This window comes from Lissotriton helveticus, chromosome 11 (assembly GCF_964261635.1).
Source record: "Lissotriton helveticus chromosome 11, aLisHel1.1, whole genome shotgun sequence".
NCBI classification, from domain to species: Eukaryota; Metazoa; Chordata; class Amphibia; order Caudata; family Salamandridae; genus Lissotriton; species Lissotriton helveticus.
The window spans coordinates 941994613-942021475 of record NC_136072.1 but is presented as its reverse complement, the minus strand read 5'-3'; the positions used below and the strand labels follow the sequence as shown (position 1 = coordinate 942021475).

General features: G+C 41.7%; 1 protein-coding gene across 1 annotated transcript in view; it reads right to left on the bottom strand.

Annotated features, from left to right (window-relative positions):
* The window catches only part of LOC144791350 (solute carrier family 2, facilitated glucose transporter member 11-like), a 736021-nt gene that overhangs the window by 138057 nt on the left and 571101 nt on the right, over nt 1-26863 (bottom strand). The window contains exons 8-9 of the mRNA XM_078666027.1: nt 17715-17825; nt 7296-7397 (exon numbers count right to left, since the gene is read on the bottom strand). Of these exons, the coding sequence (XP_078522153.1) occupies nt 7296-7397; nt 17715-17825 (213 nt within the window). The remainder of the gene's footprint in view (nt 1-7295; nt 7398-17714; nt 17826-26863) is intronic.

The following is a 26863-nucleotide window of genomic DNA, read 5'->3' as shown; positions in this document are numbered from 1 at the left end:
CCTACCACCCAGCAGTACCCCAGGACTCCCGGTAAAAATTATACCTCACTTGTGCGGGTGGGTACCCAAAGCAGGGAAGGGCCCAAAATGCATTGTGGAGACATCAAAATTCTGATGACTGATCTTTGAGTTAATGTAATTAAACTGCTTGTGATTAATGCAATAATATTATTACTTTCAGGATTGCTAAGCAATTGAGAAATGCAACATTGAAAACATGTCTGGAAAGGAAGCTAATTTATTAACATCAGAATATAGAACACTTACAGATAAAACTTATAAAAATATCTGTGTTCTCAAGTTTTGTATCATATATTTTTAAGTAATTTTTATTAGTGTATTTGGCCAGGGTTATACAGCACAATACCAATGAGTTGTGCAGCGATACAGTCCAAATAATAAATGTAGTAGATTAACACCAGCATTTAAATATTTAGAAGCTGCCAACATACAATTTTGCTAATTTTTAGTTGAATTTGTTGTCATATGAGCTAATAGTAAAACCAATAAAAACATCCATCCTAATCCTCATCCCACCCCAACCCAGCGGCCCGTAGCCTCCAATACCAGTATATCTGAACTAATGCCAGTTTACCACAGTGCTACAAATAAGGCAAAAGGGATGGAAAATCATCTCAACATATCGATATTGGGAGGTAGTTCATTAATTCGCATCGTAGTTACATGGAGTAAGAATAATTAGTGAATAAAGTTAAAGGATATGCATGTTAGGGACAACTCATGGTTAGTGAGTATCATCTTTGGTACACTCTTTTAACCCCTCCATTAATGTATCCCATGCCAGCACAATGAAGTATTTCTGTAAACTGGCTCATTCCTCTCTGTGTAACAAGGTGCTGTCTGGGTGAAATGAAGAGCACAAGACTTTGGTCCAGGCTACAATAATCGGGTAGTTGAGCTCTTCCTATATTGTGACATTGTGTTTTGCTAGAAGAAGAGCAAGGTCAAGGGACCATTTAGAGGGGTTTAAGTCCAGCTGGATCTCTTCGGGGGAACTCGTTAGCGTGCGACCTGTTGTGCTGTACAGAAACTCGAGGATTCTCTTCATGAGAGGAGCAATGGTGGGACCAGAGCATATGGAGCAGGTCAGCATTCAGGAGTGTATAGGAGTTTACAGTGAGATCACGTAGCCGCAGCTCCAGGATATATTTCGTTAAACCAGGTATGCACGGGTATGATTATTAAATTGAATATATTTAAAACAGGAGTCATTTGATACTTTGTGGGGACATTCCAGAATCTTGGCCCATTTGAAATAATACAGTGGTTTGGGCAAGTCTATCTCCAAAGTAGTCAGAGAGAAGTGCTGTATTGGTCCCCATGTTGATAGAAGGCTCTGTACACCCATTTTGCAGCTAGTCTCTGCTGTGTGAAGCATCTGGTATATATAACGTGTTTAGAGACTGACTAATATGTTCTTGGGTGAGGAGTTGACCTGGTAGGATGGCCGTGGACTGCTATAAGCACCAGGAAGTCTAGCAACTCATTTTAACAACAGATCCTCCAATGATGAAAGTCCTGTGGTCTTCCACTGGTAGAGTTGTACTGAACATACCCGGCCAGTGTAAATGGGGAGGCCATGTAGGGGGATAGTGTGGGCGAAGGATGTCACCACTCTAGTAAGCTTACAGATTCTGGTGAGACAGCACAGGGCTGTGTGAAACAGCCCTTTGAGTTGTGGATTGAAATGAGTGGTGGGGAATAATATAGTAAGCCATCTTTAAAGTCATTGAAAGTAAACCTCATCACGATAGCCATCAAGCCACCTATTTAGGCTGTGAGGCAAAATAATAGCATTCGAAGTCTGGGACAGCTAGGGCACATGCCACAGCAGATAATTTCAGAGTTGAGGGACCTACTTGGTGTCACTCCGTTCCAAAAATCAGTGCAACAAGGGCTGTGCCGAGGTGTTGGAACAAGGAACAAGGGATGAGCAGTGGGAGATTCACAAACAGTACAATAAGTGAGGCAGCACTATCATTTTTACCAGAGCTATGCGCCCCATCACCGACAGAGGAACAAAGGGCCAAAAGGTAAACTGGGCTCGGGGGGCATAAACCGCAATGCCCAGGTATCCAAACTACAAAAGGTGAATAATGGATGTTTATCCCCAAGTATAGAAATGTGACGAACTCACAACCCAATCTGGGGTCCAACTGTATATGAAGGGGAAACTTATAGTGCTCACATAGGGGAAAAATAAAGGTCCTGGCCCTGTTTTTGCGGATGACTAAAATCGCACAGAGTCTCACATGTTCAACCGAATGTCATTAGCACAGAGAGACACAGCATGGATAATGCAGCCAATCAGTAAACCTTATTCCGCTCCAAGGAGATGCATGTAAACTAAGAAAAACAACGGATGGGTCCAGAAAGCCAGTTGTCGAATGTGTGGAGCATGAACAGCCCACAGATTCAGAGGTTCACCATCCAGATGGGCCTTCGCCTTTGCAAAGCAGTTCTCAATGTCAGTCCTAACCTCCTACATCTGTAAAGGAACACTTGCCCAGATCCACAGTACAACCCCTGAGTGCAGGCCGAGAAGCAAATGCCAGAGACCTGACCTTTCTACCTTGATTGCAATTTGAAAACCTCAGAAGCTGGCAGATGTATCTCCTGCAAGACGTTGAGCTGAGCCTTTCAAAGAGTCAGGGCCACAAGTACTTTGTATAGCTTTTGCAATAAGTTCATACTCCTGAAATTCCATGAAATTAAATTAAATTATAAGAGGTAGTGAACTAGATAGACAGAAAGAGATTGCGCGCAAACCTGAGGAGCAATGGCATGGAACACCATAGGACAGAAGAAGCAAAGCATCGTGGTATACTGGGACAAACTTTGCAAACAAACTGTAAATAAATGTGAAACATAGTCAGGACAGATCCTCAACTTATCTGTCTATAAAAAGAAAGAGAAAGCCAAATTGAAAATGGAAGGGTTTAAAAAACATTGATTCTTGGGTTCCCCAAGCAAGAAAATGCTAAGGAATGGGAAAAAGGGGTTGTAACCACTACAAATAGGGTGTCTCAACCTGCTGATAGACAAGGGTAGCACAGTGATCAGGGCAAGCAAACATTGATGAACTCCAAGTCAGACCCCTGGTCACAACACAATAAAGGAAGCCATCTGTATCATTTAGCATTTCAGTGAAACCCATTACATCCACCACAGAGTGCATACACAAGAGTGATAGGATACATTATTGCAATGAACACAGCCCCAATCTCTGAGAAGTCAAAGCCTATCATTGACGGATAGCGATATAAACACCAAAGGTGTTATGGAGTCGTAAGCAAGTTCATCAGACAACTGGTCATCGCCAGAGGCATTGGAGTCAGAGGAAAGCAGGTGTGGTGTCACCGAGGAATCATGCAAGAAAGCTTCTGCGGCTACCTCCTCCTGCTGCTCCTTCTAGCTTCGGGCATGAATAGGACCATGCTGCTCAAGCCATGGCAATCCACCCTTTGCACAGTGGCCGAGACCTGGTCCATTTTAGGAGCGCAAGGTGAAGGGCAGCAGGACCGACCTCAAGAGCCACTGTCAAAGGCATCTGCCCGTTCCCATAGCACCTCTGGTTGAGTAAAGAAGTGTGATCATTGGCCGTCTCTGATCTGTAGCTTTGCTGGGACAAGAGGAGTATATTTAAGGCCCATATCTCGTAGTTTCTTTTTGACCGGATGAAGGAAGTCTGTTGGCATTGGACCACCAAAGTGTAACCTGGAAAAAACATCACTCTTGTATTGTCCCGTAAGATTGAGTCTCTTCCCCGGGCTGCCGCGAAGATACCATCACAGTCTTGGTTATTCAGGATCTGTGCTACCATGGGGCTGGGCAGTGCCCTCCGCGTGGGCACGGCTCTGGGACCCTGTGTGCTTGTTTGTTAATAAAATGAGGAGAGAGTGTATTGGGGGACATTTTTACGCCAGTTCTTCAGGAAAGTTGTAGGGTCTCGACCTTTTGCCCCTTCAGGCAAACCAGCAGTGTGGATGTTATAACGGCTCGGAAGTCCTTTGGCATCTTAGTCTGTTTTCATCAGTGAGCTACCACTGCAGAATCTCTTCTTCTGTTCTGTTTGGATAGGTATGGAGTGCAAAGACAGAGTTCATTATCAGCCTGATCTTTTCCATTGATATTTTCTGACAATTTATGCTGATTTTCTCAAAGAATAGCAAAGTAATTTATCAGGGAATCAAATATGGCCTTAAAGGCCTTTTGAGAGTCTGCTATTGCCACCAATGTTGTGTCAAGTTTGTACGTAGGGGGCCCCAGCCCTGGTTAGGGGGGGTGGTTGCAGCCAGATGGGTACTAGGATTAGATTTCATGTGGACCTGTCCAGGTGAATTGAGAGCTATCAGGGTCTGCGAGGTCTGGGTCTCTGGAGATTTATCTACATAAGATCTCTAAGTATCTCTGGACTTGCCTATTTGACAGAAAGATAGCAAGTGAAAAACAGAAGATAATCAATAAGTGTGAGTCATGAGGCTTGGATACCAGCCTCATGCGAGGCCCGTTTCGCCCAGAGATGACTGCCAATGTTATAGCCAGTATGGGGGCCACAGTAGCCTCAAAGCCAAAGCCGTTCTCTCAAAATCATAGAATTGTGAAGTGATTCTGGTACTCAATGTAAGGCTGGGTGGTGGGTGAACTAGAAGAGTTTGCAAGGTTGGGAGGAGTGTACCCCTTAGGTACAATACCAGCAGTGTAGCGGTAACAAGAGTAGATATGATGACCGCGTCGCTCCGTATTTCCCAAGTCGGTGGCCAGCAGTGTAGATGCAACAAGAGTCGGTATAATGACTACCTGGATCTGTGTTCCTCAGGCACTACCTGTGCAGCTAGCACAAGTCTAGGCTTCCTCCTGGGGCACCCCATGTACCTCCAATGGTGTCTTGTTGAGACTAATAACCTCTATGTATGGATGTGAGCGAGGCAATGGGAATCAGGCCTCAGTGTCGAAGTCCCAGGGCCGCCTGAGTTTTTGTGCACTGAATGTAGGGGGGGAGAATGGCCCACCCCTTCAGCCACCAATCACCTCAGGGACCCCAATGCTGGCCAATGTGGCGCCCCAGGAGTCTCCCCTCTGCAACTGATGGTAGTGTGGAGTCAACAAGGCCCACAAAAGGGCTGCAGTTGGGTCCAAGTCCCCTGACACCCCCTCATGGGACTACATAAAGCAGTAATCACCAGGGCCGCCAAATCAGGAAGAAGGAATGCATTTTCCCATTCAAGGCACTGGGCACTACACTAGGGACTGGGCTGGGGGAGCCCGGCAAAATTCCAGAGGAAAGGTCCTGACGATATGGACCCCCCATTTAAAGCCCCTTGCATGGATGGTGCTGGCTGAATGTGACCACCACATCTGTATCTGGGGTCTTTTTTAGCATTTGATCCAAGGTACTATAGTCAGTTACATGAAAACTGAATCTAAATATTTATATAAATATCACTATATTTTGATATAAACATCAATAAAATATTATTATACAGCGTGTGACTTGACTGCCAAGCATGGAGCTGCATTGTAGGAGAGCTTGGGCTCTCTGATCCCCAGGGGAACAGGCTGATTGTAGTGGGAGCTCCCCTACAAGAAACCTTCATGCTTAGCTGTCAAGCCACAACCTGTACTATAATATTTTATTGATGTTGTTATCAAAATATAGTGATATTTATATCACTATATTTTCTAGATTTGTGTAGATTCCGTTTTTTAAGTAACTGACTATAGTGCCTAGACTCAAATGCTTAAAATTGTTCATTAATATTTGTGAGCATTGGTACTTTCAGTGTGTGACCTAACCATATCACAGACATTAGTGAAATATCATTTTGGGGTGATATATGTCTGATATATATAGGAAGGGAATTCTTACATCGCTCTTTTTTAAATAGCACCTAGGTAGACACATAATAGTTGAACGGGAGCACCTATTGAATAAGGAATATATCAATACCATTGACTGACATACACATTGTGTTTCTTCTCTTTCATGTTACCAGCATGACATATTATCAGCCTTGAGAAAGTCCATTGTTGGATGAAACGTGTTGACTTAACCATCCGTATTTTATATGATAGTGTGAAAACAATAAATGCAACTACACTCACCCCTTCTTTTGTGTTCCTGATTACTTGTTTGAAGAGGAGAAAATAAGGACTGATGCATTTGACTGCTGGCAAAGATATTATACTTGTCGCAACACCACATGCAAAAATACGACTATGAGTGTTCCAATACCATTACGTCAAATGTGACATGGGAGAGTTACTCCATGGGTTTATGTTACTGTTTATTGACATCTTGCAACAGATGTCCAATATTGTATGAGCACAAATACTTGATCAAAAAGAATTGTATCTTACGTGTTGGGACGTGCAACAGTAGTACCATAGTTGCCTAGCTTTTTGTAAGGGTGTTACCTATCTAGAAGAAAAACATCGTAAAAAATTGGGCTTGGAAAAATATTGAAAGTGTAGAGAGCTCCAGAAGACTGGATGTAACCTGGTTTTGGTATTCGACCTGCACCCTCTCATGGTCGGCCTAAATTTAGCCTTATGTCCTGGTGTTAAACTAACATTGGTAATGATGTTTTTTGAAAATGAAGGTACATTAATAAATAAAAAATGAATATCCTTTCAACATTATGGTTTAGAAGCATTTTATATATGTTTACAACTTGTATTATTTTGAAAGAGATATATTCAACATAAAATACATTTCCATATGTTGTTAATATTCATTTCAGCTTAAAAAAAAAGAAAAAATGCAGAATACTCCTTAACTGTGATTTTCTGGTGGTTTGCCATGCTTCTCTTCCAGCATTGTCAGATACAGGCGGATGCCTTGTAGCAACAGCAACATGTTTTTGAATGTTAGCTGTATTTGTTGTGCCATTCTTTAACCTATTTATACTTTGTTTCTGATGTCTCCCGTGTGGGGGTGGCTCTGCCATAGCTACAGCATCGAAAAGCCAAATTCAAATAGGGTGGGCAGAGCTATGGCTGAGCTAACTTCATCTGTTGTGTTTGGCTGATTACTCCATTGACAGAGGAAGAAAAATGTGTCAGAGGCAGCAGAAGTTTGCTCGAGTGTCATACATCAAACCACCAACTCTATACAGTGTGACCAGAATTCCATTGTTGAGAATGGCTTTACAAGGAAATTTCAACAGAAATACGGCATCTGTCAAACTCTAAATCACCTCAAAGGCTTAAACAACTCTTTATATTATATGCATTTGCTACATAATATTTGGTAGTTGAACTTGGCTACAAACCTGAAATATCAGTGTGACTGTTGCTACGAGGCACCAAAATGCCATTAACGTATATCCTCCAATAATGAGAATCCTTCTTCCTGTATATTCTATTAAAATACTCTGAAATCAGAAAGAAAAAGTGTATTTTATAAAAACCTTTACGCATCCTTTAATCCACTGATTATGACCATGTCTATTTGTAATTTTTGTTGGTCTTACTTGGAATCACACATTGCAATCACACATTATACCCCATTGGATAATGTTGTATCATATGTTTAGTTTTTGGATGAAAATGCAGACAGAACACAATATTATGAATATCATGACTAACATGCAGGCATACTCGAATTGTACTTAATTGGAATGCCCACCCCCCTCTGGGCAGCATCACGCGGCAGAAATCAAGGTCATGTTCGAAAAAATGTAGTTCTCCACTATGTAATGCTCATTTAGGCATGGGTTCTACTTCAATCTTAAAACTGTGCTATATTTTTAAACACCATTACCACATACATGGCTTTGACTGATTGTTAGACAATCCCATTATTAGCGTACATTTTACTCTTGTGAACCAACTGAGAATTTGACAGTGAAGATCCTGTTTTTTCAGACCCAAGTGTGTCGCTTGTTGGTTTAAAAAATTGATTTCTAGATCCGAACAACAATCATGATTTACAAAGTTAATATTTATTTAGGAAATTAATTTACCGGTGTCAAAATATCTTTGTCCCTAGGTGGTTATTTCCGTGGAATAAATAAGGGTTAGAAATAGGCAAAGGCGAAAACAGTATGCGCTGGTCATGAAAAAGAAAGAAAAAAATGTTGTGGATGTTCTGGTGCAAATGTCATCCTAGTTCCCACTTTTTAGTTTTTTAAGTGGATGTGTGAAGGGAATAGCTCCTTATTTCATGCAGGTGCAAGAAAAAGAGCTCCTCGACAGGAAGACGATTTTCATATTGTGGAGATGCAATGGCTGTAAAAAAGACACAATGTACTTCAAACCAACTGCTAAGTGCAGAGATAGTCTGCATGTACAGATCCTGTGAATTAACAAAAATGGGTAAATCTAAAAAAAAGTAGACAAAAGTCTGTGAAATTTAGAATTGCTAATTTGTTGGCAAATTAGGAATCTTGTTTCTAAAATTTCTCATACATATGGTTTGCTTTGCTTAACCTATCAATAGGTGACTTGCCTCAGGGTCTGGCTGAAAAGGGTAAAATACTCCTTGTCGGATGTTACCTTCTTAGAGGTTCGGGGGTGTTACAGGAATAACAACTGTCATTATGTCCGCTGCTTTCCAGGGAACAATGTAGCGTTTCTTATTGACTCTTTACTGTGAGATGTGAAATTGCAATTCTTTTTTCAGGCTATTGCATAATTTTCTGAATTACTTATTTCTCATCAGGTCACATTGCTTTAAAATGTTTCTGCAAAAGCTTTTTAGTGAGAAACTTACCTGCTAAAAGTCTATTTGAATTATTTTCATTTGAAAAATAATTAAGCACATCGGTTTTCATTATCTTGCCAAAACAAATCTTCAAAACATATTTTGTGGAATTCGTATAACATCTCTGCACCACTGAAGAGAATTCAAAGCTTTTCATATTATCATGAAGCACAATTTGACTTAACTTTTATAGTTACCTTGGGTGCCACATCTTGAAACTTTTTTTAGTTGTTTTCATTCAAAATATGGGCCAAGATGAGGTTTTCCAAACCCTCTGACAAAAGCGCAGCCTCAATGCCAACCTACCAGTTTGAGAAGGTAACCTGGTATATTGTAACCTCCAAGTCACCAGAGCATAATTTTAGGATGGTGAATTCGGCAACGATCAGTCCAGTAAAACTCACAGGAATATTTGTTGTTATTGGGGTTCACAACTTTTTTCACAATGAACCAACACACAAGAATACACACTATTAGTATTATTTTTATGTTTTCAGTAAAATCGTGTTCTTATTCATATGAAAATCAGTTGTATAGTTGTAATTATAAATATAAACAAAAAAGTGTCATGAAGGTGAAGAATAAGCAAAATATCAAAAGGAAAAAAAAGTTACCTTATATGAAAGCCAGACTCGGTTGTCTTATCCCTCTGTTGTTGCCTTCAGCAAAGCTGTCTTAGCACTAAAAGAGTCTGTATGAGTTTCTAAAGTAGCCTTTTTCCGGCATACCTTAGCGAATGTTGTTCGTTATTGAGAAGGTTGTTCTAATCTACGCTTAGTACGTTGTAGCTTCCCCAGCAGATGGGTGACTATAGCCTTAATTAAGGATGTTTTCAGCAGTGATTGCTTTATTCAAGTATCCCAAGTAGCCAAAAAATGTCCTCTCTGCCTTATGTTTGTCTGTACCGAGGTTACATACACTTTTCTGAAACGGGCTGGCCTCATATTGAATGATGGCAAATAAAAGAATTCCACAAGACATTGTAAATCATGAGAATACATTCATAATTATTTATTGCACTATCAAACTATAATAAATCAAATGCATGCTGCACATGCACAAACAATGCTAAAAGTACCATGCATTCATTAGTGAGAAATATGCACTCAATAAAATGAATATATGAAAAGAATGAGATGCAATGGGTGGGCGAGGAGAAAACTTGAAGATTATATCACTGTTGTCTTACACCACTATCTATATGAGTTAGTTGCTGTCTATGACTAGGTTGGTGTGTCTAGATCTTTTAGATTAAAGAAATGCTTTTAACTTGTCAGCCTTAGAGTGGTCTTCTCCCAAACGTTTTTCCTTCGCTCCTCCTAATTTTGCGGAGTTTGTTTTCCCTGGCCCTAGGACTCTGTGCACTTTGCCACTCCTTCCAAGTGCTAAAGTGCTTGTGCTCTCTCATGTAAACATGTTAAAATTGGTTTATACTAGATTGGGATCATTAATCTACTTATAAGTCCCTTTTAGACTTGTACCATATACCTAGGGCCTGTAAATTAAACGCTACTAGTAGACCTGCAGCACTTATTCTGCCACCTAGTTAAGTAGCCCTTTAAACATGTCCCAGGGTTGCCATTGTTGCTAATTTGACTTAGCAAGATAACTCCTATCCCCGTCTTAAATTCCCATCTTATTGCATATAAGTCACACCTAAGGTAGGCCATAGGCACCCCATAGTGCAGGATACATTGTAAACAAAAGGTGGGACATACACTTTTATGTTTTATGTATCCTGATAGTGTATAAACCCCTACATTTGTTTTTCCACTACATTACTGTGAGCCCTACCTCTCCCATAGGATAACATTGGGTTGCCTTACGATATTTAACAAGTGCTAACTGTAGTAATGTACCTTGTCAATTACTGTTATAGGCTATTATTTATGTCAGCAGCGTTTTCTATTGGAATGTTACCTGTTGCTAAGATTATGGAATGTCAATGACAAGCTCACAGTTGGAGCTGAGCTGCACTGAGCCTGGTGGAGTCCCTGCTGTTATGGGCTCCACAACCATGTAGCTACAAATAAATCTACTTAATTTCACCATGCTTGACTACTATTTCTACAGTTTTTCCCTGCCACATGGGAACACCTCTACACCCAGCTTTGGGCCAAAGTTGGACAATAACCATAAGGTATGGTGCATGACTTTGTTATATTTCACCTCAGCTGAAAAGTGCTTTGATATTGTATTTTTTTGCCTCTCACGTTCCTTTTCATTGAAAGTACCCAACGGCCGTCTCGCTCAACCTTACCGGCATTAAACAGCTCGTCATGATACGGCGACCATTTTAACAGGTTGGGATAACCTGCCCGGCATTTCTCCTTCTTGATGTTGTTCGACGATGACACACACGTCTGTAAGCTAGTGCGTGCATTTAACTCTTTTCTAGTATTGGCTAACTGTTAAACATAAAGGCAAAACTTTTACGAGTTGGCATAATCTCCACCACTCGTACAAGTTTATTCTATGATGACATGCACATCCAACATACACTAGTGCGTGTTTTTAAAAAATCTTGTCAGCTTATATCAACCTGGGAAGTTATGATTTTAAAATGTGAGGTATTTTTTTCATAACTTTCTATTTTTGTGTTTTTTCGGTGACACACACCCCTCATGTGCTCACTTTATACTTTCTATGACACACCTTGTCTTTGCACTGTGTTTATTTGTTTGTCAAACAGTGATATGCACACCTACCTCTTTTTGGTATCCTGTTTCTCTTTCCTCTTCAATTTTGATTATGGCTACATATTAACCTTTTTAGATCTAAGCTACAGTTACAATGTGCACCATGCAAGCTGTGAAGCCTCCACCAGTGTTTTTAAACACTCCAGTCGACCAACCTGTTGGATGGGAAATATGATATGATGCATTTGAAACATATTTAGAGGCAATAGGGGCATCCATATTTAGTGCAGATAGGAAAAAATATCTGCTACGTCATTCACTTGGGTTGGGTTTGAAGGTAGATCCATCTTTAAGCTTTTACACAATTATCCCCCGAAGACAGTGATGGTATACATGAATACATGAAACAGTGCTCAAACTCAAGAATGGGTTTGATAAACAGCCAAGCCTAATGGTACTCATACACTAATTCTTTAAAAGAAAACAGAGTGAGAAAAGGATGTGGACTCATACATATCAGTATTGCTGAGGTTGGCTGCTGTGTCAAATTTGAAAATGTCACTGATCAACTTATACAAGACCAATTTGTTTGCCAATGCAAGGACAAACACATAAGACAAACATTGTTCAGTTTGGATGATCTGTCTATAGACAAAACTATTAGGATTGCTTAGAACATTGAAATCTCTATGTTCTTTTTGAAGGACTTAGATGACAAGAGCACTGAGTACTGGGAAATCACTTGTTAAGTCAAGAAACATTAGCTCCAATGTTGTTCCCAAAGTTGTAAAACCTGAAGGTCAAACTGTAAGTACTTCAAACTTGTGTCTTTGGAGCTGCAATGCCTCTCATTTAAAAAATAGCAGATGTCTTGCTATTAACGTAACTTGCAATTACTGCAAAAAGGAGGGCCATTTTGCAAAAGTTTGTTTAAAATAAATGGAAAGCCATGTTTCCATCAGTGTTTGGTGACACCCTTGGAAAGATTAAAGGTTTCAAAAACAAAATTGTCGATAAAGATGGTACCACACCTATCAAACACAAACTCAGGGGTGTGCCATATAGTGTAAGACTGACCTAGAAAAGGAATTCAAGGATTTGTGTGCGAAAGGAATTATCGAGCCTACGGAATCCTCATTGTGGCTTTCTCCATTGGTAGTAGCCCACAAGAGGAGTGGTCAACTCAGAGTTTGTGTTGATTTGAGGTCTTTAAACAAAGGGATATGGGTAGATTTGCATCCTTTGTCCAAGATCAGTGACCTCTTTGCTTCTACTAGAGGAACGAAATTCTTTCCCAAACTCGACTTGGCCAGTGCCTACCACCAAGTCGAGCTCCATCCTGAGTCCAGACATCTTACAGCTTTCGTGTCTCCAATGGGTACTTATTGCTGCATGCCGTTTGGGTTGGCATCGGTGGCGCCTGTCTTTCAGAGAGTTACGAATAACACCCTTAAAGAGATAGATGGCGATCTTGTTTTCCAAGATGACATTTTGATTTTTGGTAAAGATTCATCCTCTCATTATCACACTCTTCCCAAAGTGTGGACATTGTTCAAGGAACATGGCATTGTCCTGAAGTCTGATAAGTGTGATTTCTTTTGCCAGACCACCTTACTGGTGGTCTGGTCAACCCCTGGAATTCCAACTTCTGGCCTCCGCTATTAGGGAGTTCTCCGCTCCCAGTCAGCTCGGTAAAAAGTCTGGGAATCGTCATCAGTAACGACCTAACCATGAAGGCTCAGATCAGCTCAGTGGTCTCTGCGTGTTTTTTCAATCTCTGAAGAATTCGGAAAATTAGCAGATTCTTTTCCACCGCAGCTCTGACCCAAGTGGTTCTTGCCTTGGTCATCTCGTGTATTGATTACGCAAACTCCCTGTATACTGGCATACCGGCCTAACCGTTGCATCAGCTGCAACTGGTCCAAAATCAGGCAGTTAGGCTTATCTTCGGTCAGCTGAAACACCGACATGTGAGTCCATTGTTGAAAAGCCTTCACTGGCTTCCTTTACCCCAGTGCTACCTGTTTAAACTGGGCAGCACCATTTTTAAAGCCCTCTCAGAACCCGGGCCGGCTTTCATTGCTTCCAAAACACAGTGGTACATTCCAGCTCATGACCTACGGTCTTCAAATAAAAATCTGTTGGTTCCCCACAGTTTCAAACGAAAGAAAGATGTAGGTCTTAGATATACGATCTTGGCCCCCAGTTCTGGAATACCCTCCTCTCTAATTTGCGCATCGCCGCCTCCTACACAGAGTTTAGAAAATTACTTAAGACCTGGCTATTTACCCAAGTGTACAACTGAAGACTCATTCACTCTTATACAACTGCCGTCCTCCCTCAGCGCCAAGAAACCACCTGGTGAATGTGCGCTCTACAAATTACTTTTAACGTAACATAACATAACAAAGTGGAATAATTGGAGCATGTTGTTTTGCACGAAGGTGTGTCAGCCCCAAACCTGGATTACTGGAGGCTATTGCCAATGCCCCAGCTTCTTTTGATAAAATTAGTGTCCAGTCTCCTCTGGGGTTGTGTGAATATTATTCCAGATTTATCCCTGACTTTGCCACTATTGTCTGCCACATTAGTGGGCTTCTCAAAAAGGGGGTGCCGTTTCACTGGGGAAGTGATTCTGTGCAAGCGTTTGACCATATGAAAATCCTGCTAAAACATTGCAAGGCCCTCAAACAGTTAACCCTAGCCATACTTGTTCTGTGACGGTTGATGCCAGTCAGGTGAGTTTGGGGGCTATGTTGACACAGACCGTGGGAGGCGTTGAATATATCATTGGGGTTGCCTCTAGAGTGTTGAGAGCTGCTGAAATCCAATACTCTGTTACCGAAAGGAACTTTTGGCTTGCTGCTGGGCAATTGATAAGTTTTGTCCCTATATCTGGGGTAGTGTTTTCTTTTGTTGTTTTTTTTGCAAACTGACCATAAGCCTCTAGTAAATATTTTGGGGTATAACATGGGTAAATGCTGAACACCAAGGATTTTGAGGATGGTTACAAAACTTTTACAGTATCAGTTTGATGTTAAGCATATTTCGGGGGGGAGAAACTGCAGAGTGGATTTTGTTTCCCATTTCCCTCTGGGAAACAACGAACATGATGAAATCGAATTTAAGGATCTGATTGATGAAGTCTGTGAAGATTGCCTTGTCGCTGCATTAGATATTCCAGTGTTGAGGATATGCTCTGAATAAGGCATTTCTTAACGTTTTCACAGGAGCTCGAATTCGGGCGCGGCACGGGCGGGGCTAGGGTGCGGGTATGGCGCTCCCGTACTCATGAGGGCTCCACGCCGTCATGAGTCACGGGCGGCGTGTACTCATGACAGCATGGAGCTGTGATGACCCTGGCAACTCACTAATTCACTAACTCAACTCACTAAACAGGCGGGGAATTAGTGCCGTGTAGGCAGAGCATGGGCGGAGCGGCAGTTGCATGACAGCTCCAAGCCGTCATGAGCATGGAAGGAGTTAACGATTCTGTGTTACAAGATGTGTGTGCTTTGGTGAAGAAGAGATGGTGAAGGGAGAAGGTTTTATCTCCTCTCCTCCAACCGTTTTACACGGTGGAGAGTGAAATCTCTTTGGAGGATGGTCTGCTCTTGAGAGGAGACAAGCTCATTCCATCACATGTGTTCAGAGTAGTCATAATAAGGAGGGCTCATGAAGGACAACTATGGGCCACGCTCACCAAATGGTGCGTCCGGGACACCTTTTGGTGGCCTAGAATTGACACAGAAGTCGATGAGCTGGTCAGTGAGTGTTGTGTGTGTGGAGCGTCGGACAAGAGTTTCAAGGTGTTTACTCCTCCTATGCTTCCGTTTACATGCCCTGATGGTCCGTGGTTAAAGGTGGGATTTGATATCATGGGACCATATGATACTTTGTCAGGGCACTCTAAATATATTTAGGTTCTCGTGGGATATGCTTCCAAGTGTCCTGAAATCAAACTTGTCAAGGATGCCAACTCCAAGGTCAGCATTGAGTTCCTCAAGGAGGTGTTCATGAGGGAAGGGTTTCCGGTGGTTGTCGTTTCTGACAATGGTAAACAGTTTGTGAGCAGTGATTTTGAGTTCTTCTTGGAGCTCTCAGGAGTCAAACATTTGAGGAGTTCACTTTATCCTCCTCAAGCTAAAGATCTTGTCGAGAGGATGAATCGTGTAGTAGGAGAGTGTGTCAAGTGGGCCACAGCTAATAATCATGATGTCAGTCAAGCCCTCAGCAGTATGAGTTGGTTCTACAGGACCACACTTCATTCTTCTACTAAAATATTACCATTCAAACCCATGAGGGGAAGAAAGGCGTGCACGACTTTCAGGCCTGGATGGATGTCAAGGTTTTTGAAGTCTGATTCTGATGTGATGAAGTTGATGTCTATTGTATAGGAGAACATTTGTGTGACCCAAACCAAACAGAAAGAATGGTTTGATGCGAAGGAAGGGGTTAAGATTTTGTTTCTAAATGTTGGAGACATGGTTAAAATTAAGTCCAAGTGCATGTGAAGAAATGTGAAAGCAAATATAGTAAGCCAGTCAAAGTTGTGGAAATGGTGGGTAATGCCATACAAGTTGAGGGAGGGCATTGGTGGAATTTGGCGAAAGTCTCCAAAGTTCAGAAGTTCAGAATCTCAAGGCCATTTGTTTGGCTCTGCATCAGTTGAACTTGAGGATGAGTGGAAAGACATGTATTAAACCTGTTAGATTTAGGTAATTCTTAGGTCATTGTGTTTTTTGTTTTTTTTACATTTTTTTCCCTGATTTTTGTTGTTGTGGAAGAAGCAGAAAGGTATCTAGTAATGGACTTTGTCAATTATTGTTATAGGCTGTTCTTTATGCCAGCAGCATTTTCTGTTGGAATACTGCCTGTTGCTAAGGTCATGGAATGTCAATGAACAAGCTCACAGTTAGAGCTGAGCTGCACTGAGCCTGTTGGAATCCCTGCTGTTGTGGGCTCCACAACCATGTAGCATAAATAAATCTACTTAACTTCACCCTGCTTGCAGCGTCATCACTACACTAACGTTTGATTGGGAACAGCAACATATTTTGTGCTGGTGTCTGGGAAATTGTCAATAAAAATCTTCTTTAATGGTAAAGTTGAATTTTAAGTCACAATTATGAAAATTACACTTTTGGAAAGTTGGAGCATTCCACCACACTAGGGCAACCCAGTAACCCTCCAGAGGAATGGGTATAAACATCAACACACACAGAAACCCCCTGAAGGAGAAAAATGTCATAAGATGTTTTGTTTGCAAACTAGCAGTAAGAATATCTGCTAACTTACTATATGCAAAAGATCGCAAGCACAAAATAGATTGTATCAGATATGAGTACTTCTCTATATCATGAATATCAAACACAATTGAATAATAAAACACCATTGAGCACAGTTCACAAGCATAGAGTCAAAACAATGATATCCATAAGTCGCACTATCCCGTGGTCCAACTCAGATCTTTACTTGTGAGTTTCAGTATTTACCATATATATTAACCCTGGGCGTAGTGGGCGTAGTGGGGCTACGCGAAGCTTCGTGAAGTGGGCATTAATCTACGCCCAACCACACGCTTCGCGTAGCCCAACTACGCGCCGCCCACCTCCCTCCCGCCCTCTTTTACACCCCTAATTTTGATTTTTAATAGGTTAAAAAGTAAAGAAAAACACCTACCTTGTATGCGGCGTCCCGGGGCTCCATCTTCTTCTTTGCGCTGACTTCTTTCAAACCACATGCGCATTTCTCGCAAGAAATGCGCATGCGCGGCCGCCCGCGCATGCGCATTTGGTTGGATGATGTTGGCGCAAAGAAGAAGATGAAGCCCCGGGACGCCGCATAAAAGGTAAGTGCTTTTCTTTACCTTTTAACCTATTAAAAATCCAAATTAGGGGTGTAGAAGAGGGCGGGAGGGAGGCGGGCGGCGGGCAACTTCGCTCCGTCCACGGGTGTGCATAGTGTTGCCTACTACGCCTACTTTGCGAATCGCGTAGTAGGCAACACTACGTGCACTCCGTGGGCGGAGCGAAGTGCTCTGCCCAGGGTTAATATATATGAATTTGGGCATATTAGTAGATCATAATCCGAAATACTTTTAATAAACATACTTATTGTGTCTGGGGGACATGAAGATAATCACTGCTTCATTGCAAACCTCAGGATGTAATAATCATTTTGCCTGGTAACTTAGATTTACCACAACCTTTCCTTCTCTATTTTTTGCCAAATATTTTGAGAATATCAGATACATTCATTGTCTGCAACAGCCAGCTGTTCCTGTGGATTTTAGGTTAATGTAAATGTTTCCATTCAGATAATCTATCACACTGATTATTACTTACACAAGTTATCACAGCAATGAATTCAGAAGCTCCTGCACCAACAGCAGCATAAGGAATATTTTGTTCAGGAAGTCCAGCGTTGGAAAAAATATAGGTTGCGTAGTAGTAAATCTGCAAAGGCAAATTCATGAAAATAAATGTATTTTATTAGCAATTTGGAGCAAAATTAAACCGGGCATCCCACTTAGAATATCTTGCTCTATTTGACGCTGTTAAAAAACTTTTCAGCTAACCTTCAAAGTTTTTAAGGATTTTGATAGTAAACGCTCAAGATGTTTCACTTACCTGCAACTTTAATTCATATTCCAAATGCCCACAAATGAAATGCTCATTACTTCAGCCTTGATGTGATAAATGTATTTAGAAATGTCATTAATGATCTGTGAATAATGTATTATGTTTTAGTTTGGGTATGTTTCTGTTATTTAATGACTCGATTTTAGTTGTTCGATTTTGGTAAAAATACTAAGAGGTCATAAACATTGCATTCGGTGTGCGATATATGGTTTGCATTGCTGTTTTGAGAGTTATGGATTGCTGAGCTAACCATAAAAGGCAAATGTCAGTTGGAGTTCAGTTTTAATTTGCAACCATAAGAGTACTTACATGTCTTTTTTTCGTAGACAATTTCAAAGGGTTGTTTTAATGTATGTGATACAAAGATCCATGCAGAAGGTAAGTAGAAAACTTCTTTATTGGTAGATAGTAAAACTGTACCCTCAGCTTGCCAGTGCCACAGTCCTCGCTCATACCTCAACATTCTACAGTATTCTTCACCTGAAGGTTCTAAGGGTGAACCACAGGGCAACCTGGAGCAGGAGTGGCGGAGTGTACCAAGTGAGGAGATTATAACACATCTTCCTTCCTGGGGGGAAACAGAGCTGGGGGGAAAAGAGGAGAGGTGGGGGCGAGAGTGGGAGAGAGATAGAGAAGAGAAGCGGAGGGGAGGCGGATGAGAGATGCAACAGGATTAACAACACTTCCGTGGTCTTGCGCAGAAGACTCTTAAGCATTTAATATGGAGGTAAGTTTCAAGATAATCACACCATTCTATATTCTTTGTGCCAGCTCGGTGAGTTTCTGGTTCTTGTCCCTTTTCTAACCTGACCCTCCTCCAACTGGAAGCCCTGGTCGGAGGGATTCCTCACCTTCCTGGGCTTGCTCCACATTTTCGTGTCTTCCAAAATGACTACATTCTTTTTAACCTCCCTAATCTTATTTGTCACCTTTGCTACTTATCCTGAAAGGTTTTCGGATGTAGACTCTTTGCCCTTGTCTGAAAGACCAGTCCTTGGTACCCCATTTCTTGTCATACCACTCTTTGTATTTCTTTTGTTTGTATTCCACCTTCTTTCTGAACTCTTCCTGATCGACCACCACCTCTTCCTTCGGGCCCATCCAGTTGGGGGACAACTTCGATCCTGCCTTCCTTCCCCTCAACAACTCGAAGGGGGAGTGACCTGTAGTTAGATTTGGTGTGATATGGTAAGACCATAACATATCTCTAATGGCTGACACCATGTTTTTTCCGGATTTGACTGCCAGTTGAATGCATTCTTTCAAAATTTGGTTTGCTGTTTCCACCTTCCCATTTGCCTTTGGACAATACAGTGGTGTGCGTATAAGGGCTATGGACATGTCCCTAAGAAACTCTTTCATTTACTCCAACACCAACTGTACTCCATTATCTGTGATCATGGTTGAGGGAATGCCTTCTCTCGAAAGTACCTCACTTAAGAAAGCAATCAGGGACTCTGTGTTGATGTTGTTCACAAATTTCTGTGTAATCCAGTTTGAGTAATAATCAATGAGTACTAAGAGGTACCATTCCTGGCGACCCCCCCCCCCCCTGTATAGGGGCTGCTATGTCGAATCCCCAGTGTCCCAAGGGACACTGGGGACTTTGATGGGTATGAGAGGTGTGTGTCTAGTTCTTTTGGACGTATCACTTAAGCTGCACGCGTAACAATCTTGCACCTTATCTTCCATTAGTTGATCCATACACGGAACCAATATTCAGCTCTCAATCTTGCTTTGCTGAGACTGCGCCCCAAGTGTCCTTTATGTGTAAGCTCAATTATATGGTTCCTTAGCCCTTCCGGCAGAACTATCTTCCCTGACTTTAGAAGGAACCTCCCCTCCACAGACAGGTCATCTCTTACGTTCCAATAGGGTTGAATGTCCTTTTGGAGGTCCTTGTATTTGCTGGGCCATCCCTTTATGATGTATCACTTGACACTCTTTATGATTTCGTCCTGCTCCATATGGGAGTCCCATTGATCTTTAGAAACAGCTGCCAACTTTACCTCTAGAACTGTTTCATTGCCTATGGTTTCATCTACTTTCACATCCACCGGTGGCCTGGATAAATAGTCTGCTACCTTGTTTTGTGGACCAGGTACATGAACCATTTTGCAGTTGAAACCTTGAAGGGCAAGTACCCATTTAGCGATACTGGGGGGTCATGCTTTCCATATTTATTTTAGTGAACAAAGACAATAAAGGTTTATGATCTGTGTGTAGTTCGAATGGCAAACCCCACACATAGAATCTGAAATGTTTTATGGCCCAAAAGACTGCTAAGGCCTCTTTTTCCACTGCTGAATAATTGGATTCAGCCCCCGTTAGCGTTCTGGATGCAAATGCCACCACCTTTACTTTGAAATTATAGTGTCTTTCTCCACGTTGAAGTTGCCTATGAATGGTGCTGTGATGATTGCTTCCTTGATGCTGGCCAACGCCACCTCTTGATGTTTGCCCCAGACAAACACGTTGTCTTTTTTTATCAGTTCTCTGAGGGGTTGTGACATCAGAGCAAAGTTCCTAATATAGTTCGCCGTATATTCTGCCAACCCTAGAAAGGACAGAATTCCTTTCTTGCATAAGGGAGTAGGAGCATTTCTTACTGCTTCAATAAGGTCAATCTTTGGTTTGATGCCCTCTTCTGAGGTAGTGTGCTCCAGATAGTCAACAGAGCTCACTCTTAGCTTGCTTGCATTTGCTCTCTTTAGTGGAAAACACCACCTCCCTGAGTTTCTTGAGAACCTTTGTGGCATTGGTGTTGTGTTCTGTTTCACTTGAACCATAAATCAAAATGTCATCCTGGAAACACATTGTCTTTGGGCAGTCTTTGAGGACGCATTGCATTACTCGTTGAAAGGCTGAAGTGGCAGATGCCAAACCAAAAGGCATCCTCAAGAATTTATAATTGCCAAAAGGGGTGGTGAATGCTGTCAATGGCTGCGACTCAGGATGGAGCTTAATGCTGATATGCTGATGAAAGATTGAGCACACTAAAAAACGTCACCCCCTGAATTATGCTCAGCATCTCGTGAATCCTTGGTAAAGGATGTCTGTCTACAAGGATGTTGGCATTTAGATCCCTCAAGTCCACACATAGTCTTATATTCTGCCCACTGTCCTTAGTTGTGATGACTACGGGCACCAACCATGCAGCACTTTCAATTTCTTGGATGACCCCTTGGTGGACCAGTTTATCTAGCTCCAATCTCAACGGTTCTCTCATGAGCAAGGGAATAGAACGAGTTTTGTGTACCACTGGCACGGCTCCCTCTTTTAAGACAATTTTGTGCATGTAATTCTTTAACAATCCCAAATTTTCATTAAAAAGATCAGGAAATTCTTTTGTGAGATTGGCACAGACCATGGAAGATTCGACCAGTAAGACTTGCTCTCTATTATTGGGGTCTAAGGTGATACGTAATTCTTTCTGATGTTTCCACCCCAACAGACTTGACCCATGTGTGGTAACATACACCTTTCCCACTGTGTGTCTGTTTTTAAATGATATTCTCATTCTGGCCATTCCTTCTAAAAGAATAGGTTCCCTATTGTAACCTGACAGACTTATATCTGCCTTTTCTAACTTTATATCGTGTTTTGAAAACTTCTCTGCGAACATGGTCTTGTCAACCAGGGTAAACGGGGAACATGAGTCTGCATACACCTTGAATTTTTCCCCATCAAGACATTTCTCACACATTGGATAATTAGTATTTTCATCTACATTCTCATCATCAATTTGAAAAACATAAGCTTTTTCTCCCTCCTCCTCTCTCACCGTATTTTCTATGACATGTATTTTTGGACTAAAAACTTTGCATACTTTTGAAAAATGTCCCCTTCTATTACATTTTCTGCACTTTACATTCCTAGAAGGGCACTTCCAATTGTTAGCCAAATGGTTTGGGCTACCACATCTGAAACACAGAAACCCCTCAGTCTTAGTACGTGGAGTTTCTTTGACTTTATGCACCACTTTACACACTGCCTCCTCTTTGGTAGAACTCTTAGAATCACACTTCTCTTTGCTCACCCCCTCATGAATTTTCATCTCCGTCATACACAGAGCTGTATGTTCTAAGCCCTTGGCTATACTGATAGCTTCTTCCAGGTCAGGGTTCCTAGTTAGTAATTCTTCCTGAACCTTAGCGTCATTAGTGCATCTTACGAGTTGATCCCTGATTAGAGTGTCAGTCAGGGCACCAAATTCGCAAGTTGCAGATAAGCCCCTAAACACCGCTACATATGACAAGACTTTCTCATCTTTCCTCTGGTTCCTTTTGAAGAATTTGTGCCTTTCTAGGGCAACATTTAATTTAACTCTAAAGTGTGACTCCAATTTCCTCAACGTATATTCATAGACATCTACTCCTTCTTCCTCCTCGTTGTTCTCATCCTCTATTAACCTTCCTTTTATGTCCTCAAATATTTTTCTCCCTTGAATTCCCAGATTGTGCAGTAGTATGTGTTGCTTTCTTACATTTGAGAAATGACCTCCTCCTATGGCAATTAGGTATGATTTAAAGATTCCTTCCCACCTCCTCCATGGTATGTCGGGCTCTCCTAACTCATTCAGAAAAGGGGGAGGCTGACTCATCCCTGCACCTGCCATGGCTAAATAACCACCGTCCTACTTAAAAGAGCAATGCACTTATAAGACTACTGCCCCCAGCAAGGCTATTAAACATAGAATTACAGGTTAATAGATTTCCACCTTTGATATGTGCAAATTATACCTTTTGAAATTCAAACTGACCCTTAAAATCAAGCAGAAAGTGTATAATCTAAACATATAACATTGAAAATGAGTATGTTCCTGAAGGGAAACAACTTTTACTTCTCTGTGCGAGCTTTAGTCCTTTTTTTGTGCCCGTGAATGTTCCTTCGAAGCAAGGGAGGGGTAAAGTTGAAGGCGGGAACTTTATGTGAGGAGAGACCTCTGACGAAAATGGATATGCGTTTGAGGTGCGCTAGAAGACTCAGACACTTGAAAATATAGACGCACTACTGAAAGGTGTGTGAACTGCTGAGTGGTTATATTTTCCTCGCGTCAGGGTGTGGACGCTTTATTGACTTCGTCGTCTGCTGGACAGTCAAGCCGACTGCAGGCGCACTGTCCTGTCACTATTCCACACACGTCTCACCGGGTCCCTACGGAGAGTCCTCTCCGCGATATCCGAGTTGATACGCTGCCTCACTGCTGACTTCCACTGCCTATGTCGCAGGCTACGGCTCTCAATGAATTCCTTGCCACCTCTAATTAACGGTGGTAAAGCTTCCCTGGGCCTCCAAACTGCATCTCTGGGCCCAGCTTGGCAACCTGACTGAATGTGGGTTCCCCGAAGATCGGAACCCCTCACGCTCTGTGCCACTTTAACCCGGGGTGGGGTCTCACACGCTTGGCTGCGCCACCGATGGAAACACAAGACGTAGCGGAACTCCAGGATACCACCCCCTAACAAAGGACAACTCCTGAATGAAAGCTACTCCGAGAGAATCCAGGTGGGCAGAAAGGAACCAAACGGGAGGAGATTATATATTCACAGAGGACGAACAGCACCTCACCACTTGGAGAAACGTGAAGAGAAAAGTCCTCTGAAGACGCACGTCAACTTGACTGGACCAGCACCCGTTCCTCCAGGCTACCAGCAAGGCGAAACAGCATCAGGGGAGGGTACAGCGCTGTCCCTGTCACAGCATCATATCCCTCTTCGCCAAGATGATAAAAAGATTCACGCAGAAGGTAAGGAGAAAACTTCTTTATTGGTAGATAGTAAAACTGTACCCTCAGCTTGCCAGTGCCACAGTCCTCGCTCATACCTCAACATTCAAGAGTATTCTTCACCTGAAGGTTCTGAGGGTGAACCACAGGGCAACCTGGAGCAGGGGTGGTGGAGTGTACCAAGTGAGGAGATTATAACAGTATGTTAGGGTGTTAGAAGTATTCCTAACCACTTTAACCATATGTTTTTCAAAGCATTTCTGAAGTATTCTTTTCACTGCAGCACATGACCTTCGACTGTGTGCAGCAGAGGTAAATCCTCTTGTGAGCAGCTGTGCACCACAGCGCACCTAACCAAGGGGCGAGGGGGGGGGAGTTAGCAACACTGAGTGAGCTTGCTCTTCAACAATGAATCCTCCTCCCATCTTTCATGAAAACAGGGGTCAACACTCAAGAGCTTTATTTGTGAATTGTATTGACAGTCTGCCATGAAGCGTTACGTCACATAGCTGGGTGCCATTTTGCATGTCTTTATAAAGTGCACATGTGATATAAAATTCAAAGACCCTATAGAAATACTTAGGTAGTACTCAATGCATTTCAATAATAAAGTACTCATAGGTGTTTACACATAAAAAGAAGATTAAATAGAAACATTGTGTTTCAACATTTAAGTACCTCATGTTACAATTCTACCTGAATCCTTATTAGTGTGACCTCGCCATTAATTATGTTCACTTTGGTTGGTATTAAGTTAACTCAAAATGTCACTAACTACGTCACAACCAGTTATATAATTACACTAATAGTATATGAAGCCGCTGGTGGGCTTGTAAATCCAGCTAAAAGTTGTATCTTATGCTCCAAAAGCAAAAATATTACCACATTTCTTGCACTTATGAGCCCATACATATACATTGCTAAGCTCTTTTCTTAACACCCAAATGGCCCCATTACACCATCTCAGTGGCACCAGAATATTATGAAAAAGTCTCTGATTCTGAAAGAGGGATTCAAGGGCATTATAGATGTGTGTGCAAATCTTCCTTGTTAAGACCACTCAGGGTCTTGCTGTTAAGCTCCACAATGTATTTTGACTTTAGCTTTCTTAACTCCTTCTCTCTCTTACCTCCTCCATGGTTCGTAAGCATAGAGTAGATTACAAAGCACTGCAAAACCTTGTCATTACTGCTTTACAACTACTCAAAATGGGTGTCACCGGGTAATTCTTATCCTTGTCCTTAATTGCCCTCACATGCCACAAAATTATCTAGTAGACCTTTAAGACGGTGCTTCCACATTTAACAGTCTACATCGGCATATTAGGACATATATAGCAAGTTCAGTCTTATAGTGGTATGCTCCTCAGATTTTCATGGGATTGCTACGTAACAGAGAGGTAAATTCTGTTTTGTTTATTCCATATTGGCAGGTCTTACATTTCATAAAGCCTTGTCTACTTCCTAACTACATTTGTTTCACCATATTTTTTTGGGCCAGACTTAACTAGATTATCCCTTATTCTTTTGCCAATCTGAAAGTTATCCCAAGTTTATTAGGTACATTTTTACCCAAAAATGGGTTTGTTTTTGATAAGATGCCAGTGTTTGAGGATGATTCTTCTAATATCACCCTCTACCATAGTATATGTAGGAATGGACCTATTCTGATGTTATTTGCCTGTCTCTTTAGGCTCGCTCCTGAAAAGCTGTGTCTCTATACTTTCCTGATTTGCTCTCTTCGTAGCGGCCACTACTCTTTCTTTTGAGTAACCTCTATGTATAAATCTTCAGATCAATTCCGCTGAGACTTTGATCTGCTCTATCACCTCACTGCAATTCATCCTCACACCAAAATTCTCCCCGTATTGTATACCAAAATTAAATTTCTCTGGATAGAAGCTAGTGTGAAGGGTAGTACTGACTGCAGTCTGTTTTCTATATAAGTTGGATTCAATCTTGTTATTTTTAACATAAGCTGTGATATCCAAAAAGAGTACCTATGTTTCATTTACTCATACTGGTTAAATGCCTTCTCACAAATTGCTGGGCGCTGTCCCTAGTCCCCCGCCAAATGACGAATAGGTCATCTTTGTAATGTGCCCACATTATCAGATGTTCTGACCAATCATCATAATGTTACCTTTAGAGCACCTTCTCCTCTCACATTGCTCGGGGCGAAGCAGGTGCCCATCACTGTTTCTGTTCAAAGAATTCCATATTGAACAAAAAAAAAATTGTAGTTTAGGCACCATACTCCTTTCCTTTCCTTGTGTAGTTATTATTTCTAGAACCAGATTTTCATGCAAAATGGAATTTTTGTTTGCTAATAACTTTGCCGCCATTTGAAATATTTTCACAAAACTTTCCTAAAAGTGCTCATCCACCTCAGCTTCGTCCTGGAAAGTTTTGGGGTGAGCCATCAAGTGGGGGCTGAGAAAAAAGGTGATCCCAAAATGCATTTATTCCATGCAGAAAGATATATCTTTACGCAGAAAGTGTGTTTTTGTGATTTTGTTGTAAATCAATGTAGTAGTTTAAAAAAATGAAGGATCTAAATGTTTTGCTAAATGCAGGAGTACTGCAGGACCAGCAGATCAAAATGTTAAATCTGATTGGCTGCCTCACATCAACAAAGATGTTTGGCAGCTATTTAGGAGCTCAGTCACCGTGTCCTGACAAAAAAGACAAATAATATATACCCTAACCCCCCTAGGCCTTGTGAGGGTGTACCAGAAGGACCCCCAAGGGCCAAAAATTGATTTTATTTGGTGGTTCCACCATACCACAGTAGTACTGTGGTATGGCAATACATTTTTCTTTTTTAAGTTGGACGGGCCCCTGCCCTTTTAAGGTAGTACCCCCTAAGGTGAGCCTATGTCACGGCCTTGGGAGGTTGCCACATCTTTTTTTCAATGTACAGGGAAGTGGGTACATGTGACTCCTTCCTAAAGCCCTGTATTGGCCCCGCAGACCCCATCCCCCGGGCCTGACAGCAATATATGTTTTAAATAAATTGTGGAGGGGGCCTGTGTGTGGCCCCACTGCCAGAGTCACATATTTGCTACACCTGGGCAGAATTTCAATTAATCAGAATAATTTAGGTAATTCCATGTGGCTTGTTG